The sequence below is a fragment of the Oncorhynchus nerka genome, linkage group LG18 (assembly GCF_034236695.1).
Source record: "Oncorhynchus nerka isolate Pitt River linkage group LG18, Oner_Uvic_2.0, whole genome shotgun sequence".
NCBI lineage: Eukaryota > Metazoa > Chordata > Actinopteri > Salmoniformes > Salmonidae > Oncorhynchus > Oncorhynchus nerka.
In genome coordinates this window covers 51,704,093-51,731,515 of record NC_088413.1, presented here as the reverse complement: position 1 = coordinate 51,731,515, position 27,423 = coordinate 51,704,093, and the positions used below count along the sequence as shown (strand labels likewise).

At 44.6% G+C, this 27,423-nt stretch overlaps 1 protein-coding gene across 2 annotated transcripts in view; it reads right to left on the bottom strand.

The window, feature by feature from the left end:
* The window catches only part of crim1 (cysteine rich transmembrane BMP regulator 1 (chordin-like)), a 128,615-nt gene that overhangs the window by 18,182 nt on the left and 83,010 nt on the right, over window positions 1-27,423 (bottom strand). For both annotated transcript variants that reach the window (XM_065004171.1, XM_065004172.1), the window contains exons 6-9: window positions 10,477-10,659; window positions 9,163-9,360; window positions 1,820-1,948; window positions 1,062-1,218 (exon numbers count right to left, since the gene is read on the bottom strand). In XM_065004171.1, the coding sequence (XP_064860243.1) occupies window positions 1,062-1,218; window positions 1,820-1,948; window positions 9,163-9,360; window positions 10,477-10,659 (667 nt within the window). The remainder of the gene's footprint in view (window positions 1-1,061; window positions 1,219-1,819; window positions 1,949-9,162; window positions 9,361-10,476; window positions 10,660-27,423) is intronic.

Genomic DNA, 27,423 nt, shown 5'->3' with positions numbered 1-27,423 from the left:
AAGATTCCTTAGTGAAAGCTGTAATAAATGATTTACTACTGATGTACCTCTGAGTAAATGGAAATCTGTGTATTCGGTCCGGTGAGCCTACATGCACGGTACTAGGGGCCGGGTGCATTTGGAGAAGCTAAAAGAACATCCTGTTCGAAGATTAGCCCTTCAGTTTCACTATCAGAGGCTATCCTTTACGGTGTGCAACAGCAACACAGAAAACCCAATCAGTAACCTGGGTGAAGCTGTCAACTCCACACGCAATGCCGGTTTAGCCAAAATGAGTTGTGGAGAAGGAAAAATTTATCATTTTGTCCGTTTAGGAGTACAACTCACTTAAGCATAACAGGCAAAGCATGTAACCAGGGTCATTTGTGACGTACGTGTAAAGGAGCCGCGGTTTCAATTACAATTGACCATCTGTCAGTCTGTCTAGCTCTGTGAAGATCTACTGCTTTATAACGGCTGAAAGTGACTGGCAAAAGTAGGCATAATTTACTCTGAAACAACGCCAATTTTGAACCGTTTCATATTTCAAAGCGTGGGGGTGCTGGAATGAAAACTATATGATAATTGTGTGAGAGCGGGGAATCAGCATGTTTGTTATTAAGTGAGTCTGAGTGGGTAGAGTGTCGGTAAAGACAGCGGGAGAGGAAGAAGGACGGAGGTAGAGAGAGGGAGGGAGGGAGGGAGGGAGGGATGGGAGGGAGGGAGGGAGGGAGAGAAGGAGGGAGGGAGGGAGGGAGGGAGGGAGGGAGGGAGGGAGGGAGGGAGGGAGAGAAGGAGGGGATGAAGGGGTAGGGATGGATGGATGGATGGATGGATGGAGGGAGGGAGGGAGGGAGGGAGAGGGAGGGAGGGAGGGAAGGAGGGGGATGAAGGGGTAGGGATGGATGGATGGATGGATGGAGGGAGGGAGGGAGGGAGGGAGGGAGGGAGGGAGAGAAGGAGGGGGATGAAGGGGTAGGGATGGATGGAGGGAGGGAGGGAGGGAGGGAGGGAGGGAGGGAGGGAGGGAGGGAGGGAGGGAGGGAGGGAGAGAAGGAGGAGCGAGAGAAGTGCTGTCTTACATGAATCCGAAGGGGCAGGCCTTGTCACAAACCACAGCCTTACACTTCTTGGGTCTGGGGCGACACTGACATACGTCACAGCCGTGGGCATCTGTCTGCAGGCCGAATGGACACTTCAGGGTACAGTCAGAGGTCAGGGCACTGCACAGCTCTTCTCCTGTAGGGAAAACACAGACGGAAACACATCAGACATCAGTTTATAGCCAAACGCCTAACAGTCATTTAATAGTTTGAAAAGTCAATATGTCTTCATTGAGAGATACTCAAAATGAGGAATTGTTACTGAAACTCAGAAGTCATGACTTATGATAATGCTCTTTTCTGACAGGCAGGGATTACAAAACATTGTGCATCTTTGTTTTTAGAAGCCCTTTCAAGATGTCTGAGTCTGCCCTCAGTGTTCCTTTAGTCCATGTCTGATAATGTCCCAGACAGGTATAGTCATAGAAACAGTCAGACAGTCAGGAAGGAGAGAGAGAGCACCAGAGAACAATGTCTCAATGTCATTGGCCCAGGGCGAGTTCTGTCCTCTGTGTAAACCAATCCGGTGAGAGGAAATAATAGACATATTGCAAAACAGGCTTCACTGACCGAGACGTCAGACCAAACCACGCCGTGAACCAAAAGGAAGGAAATGGACTGAAACAAGGACACACCCTGGATTTGTGTCATAAGAAACGCACATTTTCGTTTTACATTGGAAAACGTTTTAAAAAGTATTCCGCTGTGTACCCTAATGAATATGGCCCACTACTCACGTGTCTTGCAGTGGCAGGTGCGACAGCTGTTCAGGTTCTGTCGGAATCCGTATAAGCAGTCCTTCTCTGACAGGGAGCAGTTCTCTAATGACTGACAGGTAGGGGGCGCCATCGTGATGTAGGTGGGCTCTGAAGGAACCAACAAAAATCACACACACCACTTTGGAGGCAAGTCAACTGAGTAACATCACTCAACACACACTTACGACGCACAAGCACACACACACACACACACACACACACACACACACACACACACACACACACACACACACACACACACACACACACACACACACACACAGCTTTGTTCTGGCATTATGACTAATAGGAGCCATCAGAGTCAAAAGCAATTTCTCCACAAACCCACACCTACCTTCCATTAAAGTGGGTAAATATCAGAGAACAATAGTTGAAAAAACCTGACAGCTACAATAATATTCTATACAAAGGCACGACCAACTGCCCTCTGTGCCCCGACTCCTCCACTCCTCCATCTAATGCATATCTCTTCCCACTGAGGTGTCTGCATTCCAGTTCAGTTTGTTTGAATCCATTAAAAGATTATACAGCACTTAATCATATCGGAGGGCGTTGGCCGGCCATATTTCACAGTCATGGACACCAGCACACGGTTTAGTTATGACAGCTTTGAAAAATTCCTCCCTGATGCCTGTCACCCTGGCTGGCTGCTATCTGCTGTATGTGGCTCCTCTCTGATGGGGAGGGGCCAGGACTAGTGCTGTTCTGTGATGATACATATGAGGAGGGTTGTACCAGGGTTGAAGAGGGGACCAGACCAGGAAGTCAAAGAAGGAGTGGGGAGGAAGAGGAGGACAGAGGAGGGAGGAAGATATGAGGAGGTGGGAAGTAGGACAGGAGAAGGAAGATGGGGAGTAGGACAAGAGAAGGACAGGAGGAGGAAGAGGAGGTAGAGAGGAGGAAGAGGTGGGAAGGATGACATGTGGCGGTGGGGAGGAGGACAGAAGGAAAAGGAGTTGGCCAGGAGGATTTAGGGGGAGGACAGGACAGTCAAGGTCAGAGGAGACACCAGTGAGTAACTACACTATCGTGAATGCAAATCACGTGTACGCTGGCCAGTCTAGTCTGTCACAAGAGACTATGAATGTAATGATGCACAAGATAAACATAGCAGTAGAAAGAAAACATTCTGCCAATGCTAATAATGTATAGACAATGCTAATAATGTATAGACAATGCTAATAATGTATAGACAATGCTAAATCTACTGGAAACCAAATCAAAACCAAATGAATAGAAGCCTATGAGGACATTTAATTAAACAAAGGCAAACAAATGTGTTGCTGAAAGGTTGGGGTCACTTTGTGATGAATTAATTCCTGGTTAACACAAAATGGCCAGGTAGGGAGGGAGAGGAGGTCTGTCTGAAAACAGTGCAGTGCCAATTATTCTGGAGGTGCAAATTTAATTAAGTCCCATCAGATAAAAGTAACAAAATGACACAATGCTCTTTTCCCCATCTGCTTTCCCCTCAAGGTTATTTGTCTCTGATGAACGCCTCCATGCTTTTATTTCAGGACTTATAGTTATTATGAATTAAGAATGAGCTCTCTCGCTCTGATTTCATTAACTTGCTACGACTTAGGGCTAAAACAAGGTGTCCCTGTTAACAAACAACTGGTGGGCAGGCGGAAAGCAGCCTGGTAGGTACAGTAGCAGGGGCATGGCAATTCAAGGCATGAACCCCCCCCCCCCCCCCCCGCTCTCTATCCCCGTGTGTAGGTGAGTTATGTAGCATTAAACGTTAAGCATGGCAGAGGACTCCAGAGGGCTTCATTCCAATGTGACAGCCTTGATTTGCTTAATTACACACTGTGTGTCTGGCACAATAACCACCCTGACAGAGAGGGGGTGTCACCTTGAGGAAACCAGCTCTCCTAACAAATAATAATTAGGAAATAAAAATGCATAAAGCACTGGCCTGGCTGTGGGGGAGCTAAATGAAGCTGCCGGGAGCAGAGGGCCGTGTGCCCTGGGGCTGCTGGGACAAGGGCAGGATGTGTGTGTGTGTGTGTTTGTGTGCGTGTGTGGACTGCCTGGGAGGGACAAGGGCAGGGGTGACAGTGGCAGGACCTGGCTTCTGTTTACCTGGTGTTCCCAGAGGCCAAGTACATACAGAAGACCAGACCCAGTACACACAGAGGACCAGACCCAGTACACACAGAGGACCAGACCCATTACACACAGAGGACCAGACCCAGTACACACAGAGGACCAGACCCAGTACACACAGAGGACCAGACCCAGTACACACAGAGGACCAGGCCCAGTACACACAGAAGACCAGATCCATTACACACAGAGGACCAGACCCAGTACACACAGAAGACCAGACCCATTACACACAGAGGACCAGACCCAGTACACACAGAGGACCAGACCCAGTACAGACAGAGGACCAGACCCAGTACAGACAGAGGGCCAGACCCAGTACAGACAGAGGGACAGATCCAGTACAGACAGAGGGCCAGACCCAGTACACACAGAAGACCAGACCCATTACACACAGAGGACCAGACCCAGTACAGACAGAGGGCCAGATCCAGTACAGACAGAGGGCCAGAGCCAGTACGGACAGAGGGCCAGATCCAGTACGGACAGAGGGCCAGACCCAGTACAGACAGAGGGCCAGACCCAGAACAGACAGAGGGACAGATCCAGTACAGACAGAGGGCCAGATCCAGTACAGACAGAGGGCCAGAGCCAGTACGGACAGAGGGCCAGACCCAGTACAGACAGAGGGCCAGACCCAGTACACACAGAGGGCCAGAGCCAGTACAGACAGAGCACCAGACCCAGTACACACAGAGGGCCAGACCCAGTACACACAGAGGACCAGAGCCAGTACAGACAGAGGGCCAGACCCAGTACAGACAGAGGGCCAGACCCAGTACACACAGAGGGCCAGAGCCAGTACAGACAGAGCACCAGACCCAGTACACACAGAGGACCAGACCCAGTACACACAGAGGACTAGACCCAGTACAGACAGAGGACCAGACCCAGTACACACAGAGGACCAGACCCAGTACACACAGAGGACTAGACCCAGTACACACAGAGGACCAGACCCAGTACACACAGAGGACCAGGCCCAGTACACACAGAAGACCAGATCCATTACACACAGAGGACCAGACCCAGTACACACAGAAGACCAGACCCATTACACACAGAGGACCAGACCCAGTACACACAGAGGACCAGACCCAGTACAGACAGAGGACCAGACCCAGTACAGACAGAGGGCCAGACCCAGTACAGACAGAGGGACAGATCCAGTACAGACAGAGGGCCAGACCCAGTACACACAGAAGACCAGACCCATTACACACAGAGGACCAGACCCAGTACAGACAGAGGGCCAGATCCAGTACAGACAGAGGGCCAGAGCCAGTACGGACAGAGGGCCAGATCCACTACGGACAGAGGGCCAGACCCAGTACAGACAGAGGGCCAGACCCAGAACAGACAGAGGGACAGATCCAGTACAGACAGAGGGCCAGATCCAGTACAGACAGAGGGCCAGAGCCAGTACGGACAGAGGGCCAGACCCAGTACAGACAGAGGGCCAGACCCAGTACACACAGAGGGCCAGAGCCAGTACAGACAGAGCACCAGACCCAGTACACACAGAGGGCCAGACCCAGTACACACAGAGGACCAGACCCACTATAAACAGAGGACCAGACCCAGAACACACAGAGGTCCAGACCCAGTACAGAGGACCAGACCCAGTACACACAGAGGGTCAGACCCAGTACACACAGAGGGCCAGACCCAGTACACACAGAGGACCAGACCCAGTACACACAGAGGACCAGACCCAGTACACACAGAGGACTAGACCCAGTACAGACAGAGGACCAGACCCAGTACACACAGAGGACCAGACCCAGTACACACAGAGGACCAGACCCAGTACACACAGAGGACCAGACCCAGTACACACAGAGGACTAGACCCAGTACACACAGAGGACCAGACCCAGTACACACAGAGGACCAGACCCAGTACACACGCAATACATGGCAATGACAACACAGCTCACACTGACTGACCTCCCCTCAGGTGGAAAGCTGATGGGCTCCGACAGGCAACGTATTGTACTACTGCAACTGCCACACTGTCGGTGACTATCTTCGTGTAAATCAATCTAAAACAACCATTGTAATTGTGTTCGAGTAATATTTGACGTTCCCCATACTGTAGACGAGACAATCCCATTGGTTGTTCCTCAGACGATTCTACATGGCAGGGAAATCAGGTCCTAACCAGTGAGCTGCGGGGGGTTCTCTATGAAGGGTAGCCAGCTACACATCTCCAATGTCAGGAGTCTTTGTTAAGGAGGCAGAGCAAGATCATTAAAGGGATAACGATGAGAGGGCATTAAACTGTGCTGCTCACTGTCTTATCTCTCTCTCAGACTATCTCTCATCCCCCACCAAGACACAATGGTCAATATCTCCGATAGTGACATTGTAAAACCCATCTCACAGTATCATACAAAAACTCATCCCATCCATGAATGGAATACAAATGTGAATAGGTGTTTGGGGGGGAATCACATGTTCCAATCTGTTCCAGTCTCTCTCTCCAAACCACTGTTGAAATTGAAGTCAATCAAAGTCAAGCCTGGTGACTTAAAACATGATGCTCCATAGAGATTCAATCCCCCTATCAGCACAGGTAATTGCTGTACATGTGTGAGAGAGCGCGAGCATATCAAAGAAGGGAATGATATCTATATCTATCTCCACTTTGATCTGAAGAAACCCAGGAAACATATTGCTCAAAAAACCCAGACGAGGAGGACAGAACACACACAAAAATCACAATCAGCAACACAAATATCCTACTGTGTAGAACAGCAGTGAGTGAACAATGTTGCGCTTATTGTACCTGTATGACTTAATATTGATGCTCCAGTTATAAAGGTCTATAAACTAAATACACATGATCTGTTTTTATGAATATCACCATTCAGGGTGCATGGCCAGGCGTGTGGTCGGTTGGGTTAGTGCGGGAGGACTGAGGGATGCATCCTACCTCCACACCCTTACCTGCCTCTCTCTCCCTAGGTTTGAGGCTCGGCCACTCAAACACGCATAATTGCTTCAGAGGCAGATAGGCGCATAAAAGATTCATGGAAGGAGGTGGGGGTGGGGGTGAGCGTGAGTGGTTCTGCCCACCATGGGGCAGAGGTAAAGGGGCCTGCAGGCATTGAGACATGGCATGGCTCACTGCCCTCTACTCTCCCTGTCCTTCCTGTGCTCATGCATCCGTCCTCCATCCCTCCCTCCCTCCCTCACCCTCCATCAATCCATCCATCTAACCTCCCCCTACCTCCCCTGTTCCCTCCCTCCCTCCATCCCGTTCCTACCCACCCCAGGTCCTCATTAGAGAAGACTCAGGGGTGAAAATGACCCCAGGCCAGTGGAACTAGCTACCTAATTTGAGATCTTTGCATCCTGATTAGAAAACAAAACTCACCACTAATCCACTGGGTCGAGCTTGTAACGTATAATGTTGTTGACTTGTTATTCATTGATTGTGTTTTAAAATGATTTGATAGTCCGATCGTGTACTGTTTAATTGGAGGGAGAAGAACCCATGAGGGGAAATATGAATTTGAAGTGATATGAGGATAATTTACCATGTCCCCTGGCTGTCCCTGTTGGATCATCCATCCACTGACTCCTCTAAATACAAACACTACTCATTACCCCAGATATATCAATATCTGCTAGGTCAGGCATGCTAGGCTACAGTAGCGCATGCTAACGCTAAAAGGGGTCTTACACTCATTGTTTTGCAGCTAACAATGCTAAGCTGTAACTAAATATCCATACAGTATCTTGCATCACTGATTTTGGCAATTACTCACTCGTGAAGCTTTGTTTCATCGGGACTTCCCCCTACCAAGGTTTGACTGGTTATGATTAACGCCTATACACGCTTGGTAACAGGCCATTTGACGCAGTGCTAAGTCCATAGATAGTGTTCCTGGTATCCATGAGATAAGGATATACTGTACCACAATATACTGTACCACAACCATGCTACCGAGCTACCAAGGTAAAAGAGATTATAATCAACCGTGATCTTCACCTTCAGTACCATCGATCCAATATCTGCTCTTTTGTGTGTGTGTGTGTGTGTGTGTGTGTGTGTGTGTGTGTGTGTGTGTGTGTGTGTGTGTGTGTGTGTGTGTGTGTGTGTGTGTGTGTGCATGCGTGTGTGAGAGAGAGATACAGAAACCGGCAGCATACTAGACTGGACTAGTCCCTTGTACCCTAGATGTAATCTCATCAGTGATAGTAAGCCAGAGAGAGCCTCACGATACACACACAGCAACATCCCCAGATAGCTTTGCAAAAATCCATACTACAGACTTGCCTAATAAAAGATTATGATTCCGTAAGCCTCTAAGCTCACTGCTTCCACTAACCAGACAAACGAGCAACAAGATGCAGCCCTAGTCCCCAGTGTGGACCGAGCTGGTCTTTCCAAACCAATATGAAAAACACATTGGAGGATAGAGGGAACAGTCATGTGGTATTCTGAGCAGGGCATTATAAATAACGCAATAACGCAGTGCATAATGTTAGGGAAAAAGAACACCAGGAAGGTTTGAGGATTGTGGATGTGTGTGTGTGTGTGTGTGTGTGTGTGTTGTCACTGTTTGTATGCAGATTGCTGCTGCGTGACACCGGCGGTAGTGAAGCCGAGCCACACACCTGCTAACTGAATGGATGTGATTCTGCTCAGCCTCAGAGGAAGATTTCCCTAGCCGGGCTGATTTGGAGCTGCTGATCAACTGCTACTGTCTGACTACTGACTCAGATGTTGGGATTCTACCAGGGACTAAACAAAGACGTTAACATTGGAATCAGCACAGACCCTATCTGTCCACAGAGACACACTGCACTGCCAAGTACATCAAACATAGAGAAACAAATACACAGGTCCACAGATGGATACAAAGAAACATGAAGCACAACTGTAGACAACGGCAGAGAAAGAGAGAGAGAGAGAGAGAGAGAAGCAGACAAAGGGAGAGACTTCAGCTGAGAGGAAGAGGAAAGACATAGAGACAGAGAGAAAGTAAGACAGAGAAACAGAGATTGAAAGCGACACAGCTAGCAAGAGAGATAGAAATAGACAACAACAGATGGAGATGCAACCAGACAGTGGCAATGATACGGACACAAACAGAGACAGACAGGGTGAGGTGAGAGGGCACGTCGGGTGGAGGTGTGTGTGGCGCTCCTCATCCTCACACACACACACACACTTACCCTCACACACTGGGCAGCACTCTCCTGGTACAGTCACAGGGTTGAGGCAGCTGTGCCCGCAGGCGGCAGCCACACACCGGGCATTGCCGCTCACACACTGGCAGAACGTACAGTCGTCTTCACGCCAGTGGTCTCCGTGTGCGAGGATCTCCCCGCTCACGTAGCAACCGGCAAAGTTCAGCACTGGGTAGATGGGGTCTGGAAAAGAGATGGAGAACATATTGATGGAGATAAAAGACCAAAAAGGTTACCGTTTAGAGTTTAAAGTCGAGATGAAAGTTGTGCGAACTGGAGAATGGCTTTTGAAAGCATTCACATCTTCCCTCACCAACCTTGAAAAAAGCAGCAATTTGAAAATCTTTTATGTGGTGCTCGGAAAATGTACTGCATTGTCTGATGGATTCCAAGGTCACACTGCAAAACATGTGATACCATCATGAATATATGTTTTATATTCAGTCATGTATTCTTAAATACAGAGCTAATGCCAAACTGTCTTCAGCTTGAGATGGAGCTTTCTTACATGTCTGTCAGTGTCTTTTCACAGCTGTGTGTATGAGAGTATGCATGTGCACTCTCTCTGTGTGTGTGTGTGTGTGTGTGTGTGTGTGTGTGTGTGTGTGTGTGTGTGTGTGTGTGTGTGTGTGTGTGTGTGTGTGTGTGTGTGTGTGTGTGTGAACCAAAGATAGTCAGTCAAAGAGGGGCTGAGTGATGAGCATAAGGGAGGACAACTGACTGAGTGACTGTTTAAGCCCTCTCATCATTCTGACTTTGATTGCGTGCAGCTGCATATTGTCACGGCGGTGTAGGCGTTTGGCGTTCGCCTCGGCTCATCTCTCCCCTGATGTTTATTGATGCTCTGCACTCACCCTTTACCAAAGGCACTCATTTGAGATGATTTGAAATGCTTTGGTCTCAGCAGACTGTCCTTTCTGCTGCACGTTAGAAAACTAGGTAACCTTGGTCATCGGCTTGATCACCATCTGAATACATACAATAGTGAGTCATGCAAGGATGAGGTTTGGCTTGGTGATTCCCTTTAAATGGAAAGTTCAGGACACAGACTCCCCCTCTATTCACAAAGAGTCGTGTCAGAGTAGGAGTGCTGATATAGGATCAGTTTTGCCTTTCAGATCATGATAAATAGGATGATATAGACATTGGCGACCTGATTCTAGATCAGCATCCTACACTGAGATTCTAAAATACAGAACCAGATCAGCATTAACGAGAAATCCCATAATAGTCACTGTTTAGGAACGGAATCAGGCAGGGATTAGTCAGGGGCCAAGTCATTTGGTGAGGAAGTCGTACCTTCACAGACAGGGCAGCACTCCCTCTCGGGGACGTAGTAGCGTTCACAGTGCAGGATGCCACACTGGGCGGTGAAGCACACCGACACCCCTCCCTGACATCGACAGAAGCGGCAGGCGTCCATTCGGAACATGTCTCCGTCATGGTACTCCGACCCGTTGAAGCTGCACGCTGGTTTGGTCTCTGGAGAGGAGAGAGAATATATGATGAGACAAATGAATCAATCAAATATCCTTTTTTTTTTTTTTTTTTTACATCGGCAGTCGTCACTAAGTAGTTTTACAATATTTCGACCTTCACCTCAAAGAGCAAGCAGAAGCAGAGGCACAATGTTGGCGAAACACTTCCTTTCAGGATAATTTAGTATGCCCACTGACTGAGCGAAAGCTAAGAACCCCCAAAAGATTAAAAGTAGGAACAAAAGAGGAGAACACTTTATAACGATGACAAAAGTGGTCCAAAACTCCCATCAGACAGCTAGCATGGCGATGATGTACAGTATTTGTCTGAGAGAAAAGCTGTTGTAAAGATTCAGCAGAGTTTCAGACGGCTATGGAATTGGTCTCGCCTGGTCTCCATGGCAACACAAAGTGCAAAATTCACCTTTTAGCCCGGTGCTTGATATAATGCCCACGGTGTAGAGTGTGTGTCAAATAAGGCCATGCATGAGCGACAAGATCATTAACTATAGTACCTTCAGATGTAGGGAACTGTAGGTACACCTCAACCCCATAAGAAGACATTCGACGCAAGACCGCCAGACACACACATGCACACACCAAACACAAAGTTCTTAACAATTCATAACTGTCAACTCATTTGATCGCTCTCCAACGCAACTCCTCTATCTCCTAGTCCCTCTCAGGAGGAGTCTGTTCTCTCCATGAGCACCGGGTCATTTCCCCGTCCTCTTCGGCTATTAAAAGTCCAAGGCTTTGGGCCGTTTAACGCTTTTCTGGTCCAACAAGATTTTAAAAACCCAGAAGCATTTAATCTAGTGCAGCTGTATCAGAGAACAGTTAATTCCCAGGAATCAATGGGACAGGAAAATTGGTTTCTCCATGTTTACAATTACAGTGCCTGCCAATATGGCATGTGGGGTCTTTCATTTTCTGCTACTAATTTTGTCAATTAGTTGTGGTTCAATGAATAACAACGTGAGGGGGCGATACTGCATGCATGGTTGTTGCACTAGTGAGGGCTGTGAATTCACTCAACAATTTTCTAATCAGGCCCACTTCTGTTCATATATTCTCAGCTGCTGTTCCGTGTGTGTGTGAGCACCTCCCTCCTCGTATTGACTGCTACTGTATGGTGTGTATAAAGCACTGGGCGGTGTGTGTGTGTGTGTGTGTGTGTGTCTGGCGTCGAATTGAATAAATAGGAGGACGGTGTAACAGATTCCTAATGGCTTACTGTCGATTGTGATGGCATCAGTGTGTAGGTGTCATGCAAGGACATCTCTGTACAAGGCGTACAATACATACAATTCATGTATTTCAGGAGCAGTGTTCCAAGGTTCTGTTTGTGATTCATACCTGTATTTGTAGTATTCGTGTTTTCCTTCAAATATATTGAGCATTTGATGAGCCAACCTGGAGTGCAGGTGATGGAGATTTTGCCGGGTGTGCACTTTTGGGACAATTCAATTGGATCAGGTAAACTCAATCAAGAGCAGGTCAAAGTACTTGGAAGAAAATAAATACTATCTGAACCGATAGTTTATTCCATCCATGGTACAGTATGTGATCTGTGCTCTAGTTACAGTAGTGGGTTCTGTAAGACAGAGTAGGTCATGTTCAGTATCAGTGCTGGGGGCTCCAGGGCTGCAGGCTGTAGTGGAACAGAGCTGACTGGAAGAGCCGGAGGAGAGCTGTGGGCCGGTCCTGGCTAATTAAGAGGAACATGACGGATGGCAATGCCGGCTTCGCACAACTTCCTTCCCAGATGTTCACTGAGTGCCTGACTCTTGGGTATTATTCCCTTTATAAATGAAACAGTTAACCGCTGGCACATGAATACCACAGGCCAGCAACTCTATAGGCTAGCACAGCAAAACACTGTACTGTGTTAGGTGGCTGGGTGGCACCAAGGACACAGGAGATTCTGATGTTGTTCTTGTTGGGGGTTTTCTGCCAAATAGGAAACAACACATCCATACTATAGGTGTGTGATTGGACAGGGCTAGAGCAGGTCCCCTGGGACTATAATTTCTCAATATACATCTTGATTTAAAGCACTGTGACCATCCTGTTCACAGCTGTGCTTCAGCGTGTTATTGGTCCACTGCAGTTATGACTAAACCAATCAGAAGTTAGGGTTAGAGAGAGTTCCTTCCTGTTCACAGCTGTGATTCACCGTGTCATTGGTCCGTTGCTGCAGTGATGATGCATTTGAAGCGCATGATTATTCTCCACATGGTTATTTTAACCATGAGAATGAATGGGTCTTGGAGACTGACTGACTGTGTATGCAGTTCGATTGGGTAGAAACCAAGCTGAAGCCATAGTCTGATTCTCCACGGAGCTTATCTCCTTCTCTCCACACATAAGCAGAATGAGGTTTGCAGACAAAGACGATAATTTTGCAAGTTGTGGATTTTGATTGTTGCTGAGTGTTTTGGGACCTTCCTCTCTCAATAGACATATCATTTGGCATTTGAACTGCATCCATGACTGGGATATTTTTAGTATTACATTGTTATTTATTACTGCATTGTTGGGTTCAGAGCTGGCAAAAAAGGCATTTCACTGTACTTGTGCATGTGACATTAAAACTAGAAATGTGATAATCATAATACCAGTATGTTTCTGCATTGTTTGGTGGGAATAGTTTTCCGACATGGAATGAATGGGTTTCCAGATTTTGGAGCCATTTGGGTTTTTTGGTTTTTGGTTGAATGGAACGACCATTTAGCTGCCAGACTAAAACAGTAAAACCTTATTTTTCTGGCAATATCAATCCAAAAATGCCATCCAAGGTGTCTGTCTCGTGGTGATTTCATTTTTATGAGCCTTCAAAGAAGGGAATTCTTAAGGGGCTAACTGCATCCAAACGCATTTTCATATTTCATATTTCCATTTGGAACACACGTCAGGGTCGCCCGTCTGGCCTGACGAAAATGATGTCATCAGTTCTAGTGGCTCTAGTGTGCGGGTATGCAAGCGAGGAGGCGTGCGTGTGTCTGTCTAATGGACAGCTTCCTGCCTGGATATATGCCTGCTGCAAGGATACAGAGCACTGACGGTGAACGTTTGACAGAAATGTGTTGGTTTTTAATCATAAAGAAATCCCTGTTATTGACTGCATTTTCACCCCGTAGACATGGTTGAATATATTAAGCATATAGCTAGATCCAGCAAGCTACAGCCATATAAATATTCTCAACTCTGCAGAAAAAGATCCTTTTTCAGGATAATTCATACAAATCCCAATAACTTCACAGACATTCACTGTAAAGGGTTTAAACACTGTTTCCCATGCTTGTTCAATGAACCATAAACAATTAATGAACATGCACCTGTGGAACGGTCGTTAAGACACTAACAGCTTACAGACGGTAGGCAATTAAGGTCACAGTTATGCAAACTTAGGACACTAAAGAGGCCTTTCTACTGACTCTGAAAAACACCAAAAGAAAGATGTCCAGGGTCCCTGCTCATCTGCATGAATGTGCCTTAAACATGCTGCAAGGAGGCATGAGGACTGCAGATGTGGCCAGGGCAATAAATTGCAATGTCCGTACTGTGAGACGCCTAAGACAGCTCTACAGGGAGACAGGATGGACAGCGGATCGTCCTTTCAGTGGCAGACCAGTGAAGAGCCCAGATCTCAATCATATTGAGCACATCTAGGACCTGTTGGATCGGAGGATGAGGGCTAGGGCCATTCCCCCCAGAAATGTCCTGGATTTGCAGGTGCCTTGGTGGAAGAGTGGGGTAACATCTCACAGCAATAACTGGCAAATCTGGTGCAGTCCATGAGGATGAGATGCACTGCAGTACTTAATGCAGCTGGTGGCCACATCAGATACTGACTGTTACTTCTGATTTTGACCCCCCCTTTGTTCAGGAATACATTATTCCATTTCTGTTAGTCACATGTCTGTGGAACTTGTTCAACTTATGTCTCAGTAGTTGAATCTTGTAATGTTCATACAAATATTTACACGTTACATTTGCTGAAAATAAACGCAGTTGACAGTGAGACGTGAGTTTCTTTTTTTTCGGAGTTTATATCCCCATAGTATTGCTGCCATAGCTCTGTTGATCCACAATCCACCTTCATAAAACCAAGCCAAACAACCGTTCAAACGGTAAACACTAAAGCAGGATCAGGCCTTTGAATCCTGGATCCCTCAGATGGAACTCACCATTATGTGACTGAAAAGTTAGAGTTTGGCAGGCAGCATATTACAGACAGCAAGGGCTATGAAACATCGATACTTTCTTCCATGGCCAAAGTGTTCATTCCCATTGGACATGCTCAAAAACACTCTTATTGCCAATGTGTTCCCCTTGGACATGCTCAAAGAAAGTCCTGCTCTCAGGTAAAGAAAAATATCCTCTTATTGGTAACTTTTAACAGGGCTTTATATCTCATTACCTGGAGGACAATTTCCTTTTATCATGGTGATGGATGATACTAAGTCCACTGTCTCTTAAGGGTTCAGGTAAACTTCTACAAAAAAAAAACTATAAAGCAAAGGCAGGAAACCAACACGGTTTGGTAAGATGTAAAAAAATAAAAAGTTTAATTATTTTATTTTGTTGTAGGTTTCATGACGCTTGTATCTAAACTAAAGTAGATTGCTTGAAGATTGTTTTATACATCAGTTGGGATCTCTATAAACTATAATATGAGGTCATAAGCCAAGCATGAAAGTAGCTGTGTGGACTAATATAGTCTAAATGATTGCCTTGGGGTACGTTGAACCAATGGCCACCATATCCCAAACAAATAAGGATTACATTTGGTCAGTTTTATGCATAATATGAATAGATTTTTATATTTCATATAGAGAACAGCCAAGGAAGTGAGAGAACAGCCAGGGAAGTGAGAGAACAGCCAAGGAAGTGAGAGAACAGCCAAGGAAGTGAGAGAACAGCCAAGGAAGTGAGAGAACAGCCAAGGAAGTGAGAGAACAGCCAAGGAAGTGAGAGAAGGGAAAAAGTCCATTTGAGCAGCAGCCAAGGGACGAAAAAAATAGACTGAATGACACTGAAGAGGTACAATGTCAAAACATATAACAAACATGCACCTGTGCGAAAGAGAGGCTATGACAGAGTAGCAGAGTCACGCAAGGTCTTATCTGATGACATGGAGTCTGAGCTTGCTAAACATATCAAGAATTTTGCAGGCCAGTTTCATGGGCTTGTAGCCTGAAATGCAGAGAACTTGACACATCGAAACAACCACCCTGTCCCAGACAACTGGTCAAGAAATGAAAGGGTAAATGATATTGAACAGAGACATCTATATCTGAATGTAGGCATATATTTAAGATATACAATATACCACAACCCCATTCCATGAATTAAACCTTGACCTACCAGCACCATTACCCACTGTCACAGGACACCCTCACCCATTTACCCCAAGGCGGCTCAACTTACCCTGTCCCTATGCTCAACTTACCCTGTCCCTATGCTCAACTTACCCTGTCCCTATGCTCAACTTACCCTGTCCCTATGCTCAACTTACCCCATACCCGGGTTGTGTTAAGTTGTGCCATGAGACCACTTTTTTCAGACAAGCTATGTTTTCAAAACTGTTATGTTTACCTGAATTCTGATTATTTCCAGAATACACAACACCCTAAAATATACAGTATGTAGATATCTATGTTAGAAAGAATACTATATTTCCCTTGCTGTGGTGAGGCTGAATGTAAAAAATGTCTCAACATACCCCACTCTCCCCTAAATTCAGGAAGTGAACACTTCAGATTGTTAAATGGCTGAACCATGCATGCCATGTCAGATACTACACATTTCCACCTTCATTCACCTTCTTTACCCTGAAATCTCTTTCCATATTCTCATAGGGGTGTGCTGCAGACATTTTCTGACTTAGCATTCCCATGATGTTAAAAAACGTAACATTTCCAAAAGCAACAAATGGCTGCCTGTCAAATAGAAATATTGAAAGACACTAGTTACCATGGTGACAATAATCAAACAGTGCACCAGTCCGTTCCGCAGCCTCATTTTCATCGCTGCATGCCCTCAGGGCAATAAAGAGTGATCCAACACGCAACACACACACACACACACACACACACACACACACACACACACACACACACACACACACACACACACACACACAGACACAGCGTAACGTATGCTATGTCAACTGGATTACTGTTCAATCTATCAGTCAGTCTAATGGGTGCTGAGGTCAGTCACGGATAAGGCTGTTACGTTGACCGTATTACCGCCACACCAACAGTCACGAGTCATGACCGCAGTCCAAATTTCGTATTAGCCATGGCTGATATCAGTTTCAGAGAATATTCAGCACAGCTTGCTAACTCTACATCCAAGCATGCATTTTCCTTAAAAGTGCAATATGCAGAAATCGCTCCGTCATTTACTGGTTGCAAAAAAATGGAATAGTTCGCCTAATTTCAGTTTATATGATAAAACATTGTATTGTCTAAACCACTCAGAATTGTTTTTCTCCATAGCCCAAAATATTGTATTTTCAGCTGTTTGAAGTTGGTATACAAAACCGAAAGTAAAAGACGCAAAAACTAAACAGAAGACCGGGAAGCATAGAAATAACAATTGCTCTATAATGTGCATTTCTATGTCAATTTGGTCAGGTCACCCAAAAAGTTACATATTGCAGAGAGAGAGAGAAGAAAGAGAGAAATGATCCAATGTAGGTTATGTTAAACTTGACAAAAAGAAGAATAAATAAATAGAACACAGATTAGTTTGACACATTTGATATTGAATACTCATGATGTTTATGTTGCGTTTGTGTCTAATTGATGTCTTTCAGGCTGGTGTATTGGGGCGGCCTGTTCTGTCTGCATTTCAGACCAAAGCAAGACCATGTTTAAAGCTATGGATCTACTTAGTGTCACGTTCTGACCTTAGTTCCTTTGTTTTTGTCTTTGTTTTAGTATGGTCAGGGCGTGAGTTGGGGTGGGCAGTCTATGTTTGTTTTTCTATGTGGGTTTTTGAGTTCGGCCTAGTATGGTTCTCAATCAGAGGCAGCTGTCAATTGTTGTCCCTGATTGAGAATCATACTTAGGTAGCCTGGGTTTCACTTTTGGTTTGTGGGTGTTTGTTTTCTGTGTGAGTGTTTGGTCCCCACGGTACTGTTTCGGTTTTCGTTTGTTCGTTAACTTTATTGTTTTGTATTTCAGTGTTCAGTTAGTTTCATTAAATATTACATCATGAACCCTTACCACGCTGCGCTTTGGTCCGATCCTTCTTCCACCTCTGAATGCCGTTACACTTAGCCTCTATAAAGTATTTGAATATGTTTGCATTGTTGGTCTAGTGTGTTCTGTGTTATTTCTTTGTCTTTTCCAGTACTAACTGAATGGTAAATGAATGTATTTACAGTGTGATTACTGTGCGTTCTGTTCCTCCTGTCTCTATCCTCCATACTCTCCCTCTCCATACTGTCTTGTCATAATCACTGCAGCTCAACTTTTACTTAAGCAATAAGGCTTCAGGGGGTGTGGTATATGGCCAATATACCACGGCTGAGAGCTGTTCTTATGCACAATACACGACGTGCCTGGACACAGCCTTTAGCCGTGGTATATTGGCCATACATCACAAACCCCCGAGGTGCCTTATTGCTATTATAAACTATTTACCAACGTAATTAGTGCAGTACAAATAAATGTTTTGTCATACCTGTGGTATAAGGTCTGATATACCGTGGCTATCAGCCAATCAGCATTCAGGGCGCGAACAATCCAGTTTATAATTGATGATAATCAACAGCCTCAATCAATGGAATTTGTTAGTCTAAATGTCATCTTGTATGTTTCTTATGCTTTAGGTACCCTACTACATGGCAATACATGGATGTGTGCACAGGGCTCATTCACAGGTACTCCTCGTTGAGAGACCAGACAGAGGAGGGATATGTAAGAACTCTTAAATGTTTCTACTTACATTAGTTCACACACAAATAAGCTTTTTACACCATTGTGCCTCCCCAGACCACAATGTGCTGGATTATTTCTTCTCACATTTGGTAATTCCATCACAATACCAGCAGCAAAACAAGACCATCTCTAGTTATGTAATTGACTGTCTGCTCCTCTGACCTCAGTCCCAATAATCCATCATGACATTTCTCATGTACCCTTTACAGTATGCAGCCATTCATATCCCATTTATTCTAATCCAGCCTTTATATTATATTATATATATTACACACCCTCCTATTTAAGGTCTCAAGTTCACTGCAGACATTTCGTTCCTCCCCTACCTCCTCACAGACAGGCTATGGATTTCCCATCAGACAAAATAATATATTTTTTAAACTTATTACAGTGTGTAAAGCTCCTATCCCCTACCATAAGAATAGAGGGGAATCCCTTTGCGGATGAGAGCCACATCCAACTCTTCCTGGGTGGAGAGGATCTACTCAAGCAACTCCATGGGATTGGGAGTGGCCATGGGGGTCCATTTCATTTTTAATATTGAGTATGCAGCATCATTGAAAAGCACTATGCTGTTCATTCACAAATGTGTTCTGGGAATTGCTGAGTGGGGTAAATTACCAGCAAATGTTGAATGGCAAACTTTTTGCTGAAGAGCGGGATAGGGGAGACCAGAGCACAAAGTATCGCGAGGTCAGATGTAAAACAGCCAAATTACTCAAATTAGAAACCACTTAGAAAGCTGTTTATCGATGTGCTAATGCTTTGTTAGTATCTCTACATATCATTTTTTTTTTAAATGATTGACCTGTGAAACATTCGCCATGTATCTAAATATATAATTTTTATCACTAAGATGGGGTCTTTTGATTGGCATCGTTGATGACAATAATTATTATACTATTTTTAGTATAGGTTCCTATCTTGTTGTCGATACACATCAAATATGAAGGTTGGTCAACGGTTGACTATTTATTGATTGTATATTTGGATTTCTGTGAATTTCAAAGACAATCAAATTAATTTGTGACTTTACAAGTTTGCCACTCAATAATATATGTATTATTATTATTGTTAATAGTTTATTGTTATTATTATTATTTGTAGTAGAATTAGTACAGTAGTAGTAGTAATAGTATTGCTATTATTCATAATATAATACATGGGACATAAAATGTTCCTACAGGAACCTTAAATCAAATCGAAGTTTATTTGTCACATGCGCCGAATACAACAATTTCACCTTACAGTGAAATGCTTACTCAATTAGTATTTGATAGCATTTCCTTTAAATTGTTAAACTTGGGTCAAATGTTTCGGGTAGCCTTCCACAAGCTTCGCACAATAAGTTGGGTGAATTTTGGCCCATTCCTCCTGACAGAGCTGGTGTAACTGAGTCAGGTTTGTAGGCCTCCTTGCTCGCACACGCTTTTCAGTTCTGCCCATAGGATTGAGGTCAGTGCTTTGTGATGGCCACTCCAATACCTTGACTTTGTTGTCCTTAAGCCATTTTGCCACAACTTGGAAGTATGCTTGGGGTCATTGTCCATTTGGAAGACCCATTAAGCATTCGGGGGAGAAGACCCAAACTGAGCATTCGGGGGAGAAGGGCCTTGATCACGGAGATAATTGGTCACTCTGACAGAGCTCTAAAGTTGCTCTGTGGAGATGGGAGAACCTTCCAGAAGGACAACCATCTCTGCAGCACTCCACAAATCAGGCCTTTATGGTAGAGTGGCCAGACGGAAGCCACTCCCCAGTAAAAGGCACATGACAGCCTGCTTGGAGTTTGCCAAAAGGCATCTAGAGGACTCTCAGACCATGAGCAAGAAGATTAACTGGTCTGATGAAACCAAGATTGAACTCTTTAGCCTGAGAGTCTGCCAAGAGTCTGGAGGAAACCTGGCACCATCCCTACAGTGAAGTATGGTAGTGGTAGCATCATGTTGTGGGGATATTTTTCAGTGGCAGGGACTGGGAGAATAGTCAGTATTGAGGGAAAGATGAATGGAGCAAAGTACAGAGAGATCCTTAGGGAAAACCTGCTCCAGAGCACTTAGGACCTCAGACTGGTGCGAAGGTTCATCTTCCAACAAGACAATAACTCTCAGCACACAGCCAAGACAACGCAAGAGCGGCTTTGAATGTCCTTGAGTGGCCCAGCCAGAGCCCAGACTTGAACCCAATCGAACATCTCTGGAGAGGACTGAAAATAGTACAGCGATGCTCCCCATCCAACCTGACAGGGCTTGAGAGGATCTCCAGAGAAGAATGGGACAAACTCCAAAAATACAAGTGTGCAAAGGTTGTGGCGTCATACCCAGGAAGACTCGAGGCTGTAAAAACTGCCAAAGGTGCTTCAACAAAGTACTGAGTAAATGGTCTGAATACTTGTGAAAATGCGATATTTGCAAAAAATGTCTTAAAACCTGTTTTTGCTTTGTCATTATGGGGTATTGTGTAGATTGATGAGGATTTTTTTTTAGAGTAAAGCTTTAACGTACATTTCTTTCAAAAACGTCAAGGGGTCTGAATACTTTCCGAACGCACTGTACTTCCATTCATTTTTTCAACTGGTACCAGGGGACCAGGGGACCTTTAGACGACTCTTATGACTGATGCGTACATGTTCACCTCTGCACAAATGGGTCATATTAGTGTGTTACCCAAACTGTTCAGACGCTAGTCAGAAGTTGGCAGATTGGCTTTACCGAGACGATTTCGTGAGAAGACCGATTTTCGGGATGTCTCATGGTCTGACCAACACCACTCTAGCACTGTCACCTTTCACCGCAGATTCGTAAGTGCGACATACTGTAGGCAGATAAGGTCGATTGAGACGCATCCAATGCAAAAAAATAGATATCTCTAAAACTGACAGGTTTTATAGGGATTTTTGTATTATGCTAATTGTATTTCCACAGGCGTGGACATTGACCTTAAGGGGTTAAAAGGTTCCTGGAGGCACCTTTAGGGGTTCCACTGGTGTTGCAATCTAAGGAACCTTTTCTTTTTAGAATGTAAGGCAAGGAACAGTGGATGCATTTTTAAAATAAAATACTATAAAAATAATGCCACAGGAATTATAAGCAAATCTTATCTGCTCAAAAAACTAGTGTAGCCCACAGCCATATGGCATAGCCAGATCAGGGCCTAATATAAGGATGACTCAGAATATGCTATTCTGTTCTTCTGAAATAGGCAACAAAAAAAATCATATCATAATGTTTCTTCAGACCTGCCTAAAATAAAGAATGGATTTATATAAGGCTATATATTACAGGGATTTATTATACATTTTAAAATGTAGATCTTGCAAAAAGGTCTGGATCAGTGGCTTGTGGACTATGCATGGAAGCCAGAGATGCTACTAAACACGTGTGTGTTAATTAACAGTCAATTGCCGTGGGACCAGCAGTTATTTGCATGAAAGTTACCGGCTGACAAAATGTCGGGACTGCCACAGCCCTAGTCACGGATTTAAAAACAAAAAATACTCGGTGTTAGGCTACACATTTCCCCACTCTGTTAAGAGCAACACTCAAACCACTTAGTTAACCGACTCTTACTCGTACACCGTGTGAGTGTCTTTGACTGCTAACAAAATTCGCAATAAGCTAAGGCCTACAGTTCCATACAATGGCAAGCAAGCATGTATGAACAACTACAAACTTCACACCTATATAATTTAACCCCAAACTCCTACAGAAAGCCTGTATTCAGTGAACCAATTTTGGTTTAGTCTGCAGCTCTTTGTAAGGAGAGCGTGTGAGTGTGTGAGGAGGGAGAACAAGGAGAGAGCAAAGTACTCCTGAGCTAGTACTCCACACAGACACATACACACATACATACACTCTGTAGGAGCCTCCTAGCACATAAGATGTGAGCTCCTGGGGAGAAGAAGGGCAAAAGCAAGAATAAAACACTCATAACCTGCTGGTGTATGAGAGGAGTGGAGGATTTAAATAATATACTGTACCATCTAAACTTCATCCCAGGACCACTGTGACTACTAAAGATACGTTTAAGAACTGATTTATTTTCTTATGATATCTGTAAAACTATGTGTCTGCACATAATTACAAGCTGATTGAAGTGGCCATTTAAGTTTAAAATGAAAAGGTTTCGCCCGCCAACGGGCTTCATTTGTTACGTATACATGAAAATGGCATTAATAGCAGTCCAATCCTATGGTACTTGTGTGCAAATCAAATCCAATTTATTTATATAGCCCTTCGTACATCCGCTGATATCTCAAAGTGCTGTACAGAAACCCACCCTAAAACCCCAAACAGCAAGCAATGCAGGTGTTGAAGCACATTGGCTAGGAAAAACTCCCTAGAAAGGCCAAAACCTAGGAAGAAACCTAGAGAGGAACCAGGCTATGAGGGGTGGCCAGTCCTCTTCTGGCTGTGCCGGGTGGAGATTATAACAGAACATGGCCAAGATGTTCAAATGTTCATAAATGACCAGCATGGTCAAATAATAGGTCTGGGACAGGTGGCACGTCCGGTGCACGTCCGGTGCATAGATATATAATCTATTATAGATTATACTAGTCATATACTAGTCGTGTACTTTCCCATGGTAGAAAACAACAGTCAGTTGTTGAATTGAGGTTTGATAAACACACAGAAGGTTGTTTGCAGCAGACAATGTTCTCCAGGGTTATTATCAACATCATGTATATAGAAAACAGAGGTCTCCACCTGTTCCTCTGTACTAAACCTCCCATGTAATGTCCTATCTCTTAGTTATCAGGAACAAGTGAGAAGCAAGCACTCCTGTTGCACTCCTCTCCAACCCTTCTGTCTGTCTGTGTGTCTGTCTGTCTGTTATTCTCTGTTCTTGTCCAGTTCTCTCCTCCTTTCCCCTCCCATGCCATTCCCCTACCCACGCTCCTCTTTGTCTGGACCATACCAACCACCTCCCCCTCCCTCCATGCTAGCTAGCCAGATCCCTTCATTCCCCCATGCCGCCGCACCCTCATGTTTTGGCTGTGCTGCTGAGACAGAGACTAAATAATGTGATAACATGCAGCACTCGGCAGGTGTGCCTCCCTCCTCTCCCTCCGCTCTGTGGATGGACAGAATAACCCACCGAAGGCACCGCCAGACAGGCAGGCAAACAACACGATGTTGCAAATCAGGACTGCATCACACAAACACCTTCAGAGTTTAGAATAATGTGAATGTATTGAGTGATAGTGCTTACTGCTTACAGCGATGCAATGAAATGGAAACAACATCTGATCTCACAATGGCTCCCAGGCCGGGTCAATTGTTGTTCTCCTCCAAATACTTCACAGGTTAAGTTGCTGTGCCTACTCAGTCACTGTGTTCCAATGTCTATTTTCATTTTTTAAACTTAACCTTTATTTAACTAGGCAAGTCAATTAAGAACAAGTTCTTATTTACAATGGTGGCCTACCCGGGAAAACGCTGGGCAAGTCCTATGGGACTCCAAATCACAGCCAGATGTGATACAGCCTGGATTCGAACCAGGGACTGTGGTGACACCTCTTGCACTGAGATGCAGTGCTTTAGAGCGCTGCGTCACCCTGGAACCCTCAGCACAATACTACACTGAACACAAATATAAATGCAACAATTTGTTACAGTTCAAATAAGGGAATCAGTCAATTGAAAAAAATTTATTAGGCCCTAATCTATGGATTTCACATGAATGGCAATACAGAAATGCATCTGTTGGTCGCAGATACCTTTAAAAAAAGGTAGGGGCATGAATCAGAAAACCAGTCAGTATCTGGTGAACACCATTTGCCTCATGCAGCTTATGTCTGCCAATACCATGACCCCACCTCCACCATGGGGCACTCTGTTCACAACGTTGGCATCAGCAAAATGACGACATACACGCTGTCTGCCATCTGCCCAGTACAGCTGAAACCAGGATTAATCCGCGAAGAGCACAATTATCCAGCGTGCCAGTGGCCATCGAAGGTGAGCATTTGCCACTGAAGTCTGTTACGACGCCGAACTGCAGTCAGGTTAAGACCCTGGATAGGATGATGAGCATGCAGATGAGCTTCCCTGAGACAGTTTCTGACAGTTTGTGCAGAGATTATTTGGTTGTACAAACCCACAGTTTCATTAGCTGGGTGGCTGGTCTCAGACGATCCCGCAGGTCAAGAAGCCATATGTGGAGGTCCTGGGCTGGTGTGGTTACACGTGGTCTGCAGTTGTGAGGCAGGTTGGACGTACTGCGGACATTCCTGAGGTCAGCATGCCAGTTGCAAGCTCCCTCAAAACTTGAGACATCTGTTACATTGTGTTGTGTGGCAAAACTGCACATTTTAGACTGTCCTTTTATTGTCCCCAGTACAAGGTGCACCTGTGTAATGATCATGCTGTTTAATCAGTTCTTGATATGCCACACCTGTCAGTTGGATGGATTATCTTGGCAAAGGAGGCATTCTCACTAACAGGGATGTAAACTAATTAGTGCACATAATTTGAGAAAAGTAAGCTTTTTGTGCATATGGAACATTTCTGGGATGTTTTATTTCAGCTCACGAAGCATGTTACCAACACTTTACATGTTACGCATACATTTTTAATCAGTGCATGTAGAATGCATGCCCAATATTTTGCTTCACTCTAAGTGGTATGCTAGCCTAGAGTTGTCAGACCTGGGTTCAAATAAATGTGTATTTGTTATTTAAAGATGCACTATGCAGAAATTGCTCCGCCATTCCCTGGTTGCTACTGTAATTCTAATAGTTTGCCTAATTTCAGTTTATGTGACAAAACAAGCAAGTATAGTGTAGAGAATCATTGTACCGCCTAAACCTGCTGTGAAATATAGATTTCATAACCAGATTGTATATTCAGTTGTTTGAAGCTGGTGTACAAAACAAAAGTTGAGAAAGGGAACCATAGAAATAGCGCACACAGAACAGATCTACCGCTTCTTAGACTTGCTTTCAATAAGAATGACAGATCTATAAACACACATTTTAATGTGAATTAGGAAGGTTCGCCTAAAAAGTTACATATTGCAGCTTTAAATACTTATTTTCTATTCATTTGAGTACTTTAAAAAAATGTGTCCCGAACCAACTATTGGAAGTATTTGGAAGTATCCTATTCCCTACTATTTGAAAGTATTTTCAAATACTTATTTCAAATACTATTTTCAAATACCTGGGTTAAATGCATTGGAGTGTATTTGAATCAGTATATTTTCGTATTTTTTGAACAACCTGTCTTTTCAAGAAAAAATATCAAAATACTTACTTCCAAATGTCTTTGAAAGTAATTGAAATACCCTAAATTTCATTTGAATTCAGGTCTGAGACTAGTATGGATATTGGAACAGAGTCAGTGTTTCTGAGTGGATTACCTTTAGTCAACTTCCTGTTTCTAAAGCCAATAACAGCACCAGGTTCTCCTCTGACTGAGCGGTCCAGGAATGTGTTGTTTACTCTAACCGCTGTCTGTGAACTGACATAACATTAGTCACTGATCAAGCCAGAGTGGGGTTTAAGGTACCGGTAAGTAGCAATCTCTCAAAATAGCGGACTGCCTCTGTTGAACATTCCGAGGCTCCTTCGTAACTTGATGTGTGTTAATCTGGCCATGGCTGTAAAATAGAGCACATTGTTCTGTCTGGTTTACTCCACGTCATCCCTGAGCAACCCGGCCCTATACACCGCCAGGGATTATCCCTGGGCTAATTTCTTAAGGTTGGGTACACGCACTCCTTTTGGAAAGCTGAGACCGGGGCTGGCATAGCAAAGTTATTACTCAAAAAGGGAAAAGGAGCCTATGAAGAACCGACAACGTGAGATCAAGACGTTTAAGGTGGTTTCCCGTCTCTCTCTCTCAGACCATGTGTTGAGCAGATTACATAAACTGTCAATCACCTGCCTCACTATGACAACCACTAGTCTGGTTTCAACCACCAGCCTGCCCTTTTCTCTTCTCCCTCAGCCCTAAAATGGGCAGTCTGAATAAACCTGAATCCTAAGCATGAATGATCTGAAAGTCAATAGGGTGTGTTCTGCTTTCATCAGAGAGAATCATGTCTGATTCATAGAGACAGATAAATAAGTAATCATATAGTCTGTCAGTCTGTGTGCATGCGTTACACATATGATATATGTTTATGCAAAGACTGATGGGAAAATTGAACGATGTCAATGTAGTCGGATCAGTCTGCAGAAAAGTAATGGCTGTCTAAATGCTGTTAGATAGCAACAGCTTGACTGGGAATAACATCAGCCTGCTTCTGTCTCTATTCGTTGCAGGGCATGAATAGGCACTTACAGTATGTCATCTCGGAAGATGGCCGACCCCAGGTGGTGAGGGTAGGCAACATCACCTCTGCCACGCTGACCCTCAACACAGGAGGGCCCCACAATTACACACTCGATCCAAAAGCCACACACATTCAATAGAAATGCTATCGTAAAGTCTATCTGCCCTAACTGCCAGAAGAGATTGCCAGCTTTTCCAGCTCCTTTGTCACCAACAAGACAAAAGGCGTCACTTTCCATTTCCTCTGAGCATCTCCAGCACAGACAACATCACAGAGTATCAAAGGAACATACATAAGAACTGACACATTGACTAGAAAGCAGATGAATTGTGTGTGTAAGAGCTACAGTATATACATACCTCTCTCAGTTGCCATGACAGGAGCAGAGACTGAGCCCACAAACTTGACAAAAACCTACGATGGTTCAACCAGAAAGGCTGGTCCGAATGGCTAGTTCACTTTAACTTCATTCAGTAAGTGTTTCCAAATGTAATCATCAGCATGTCGTCATGTCTCTCCTCCTC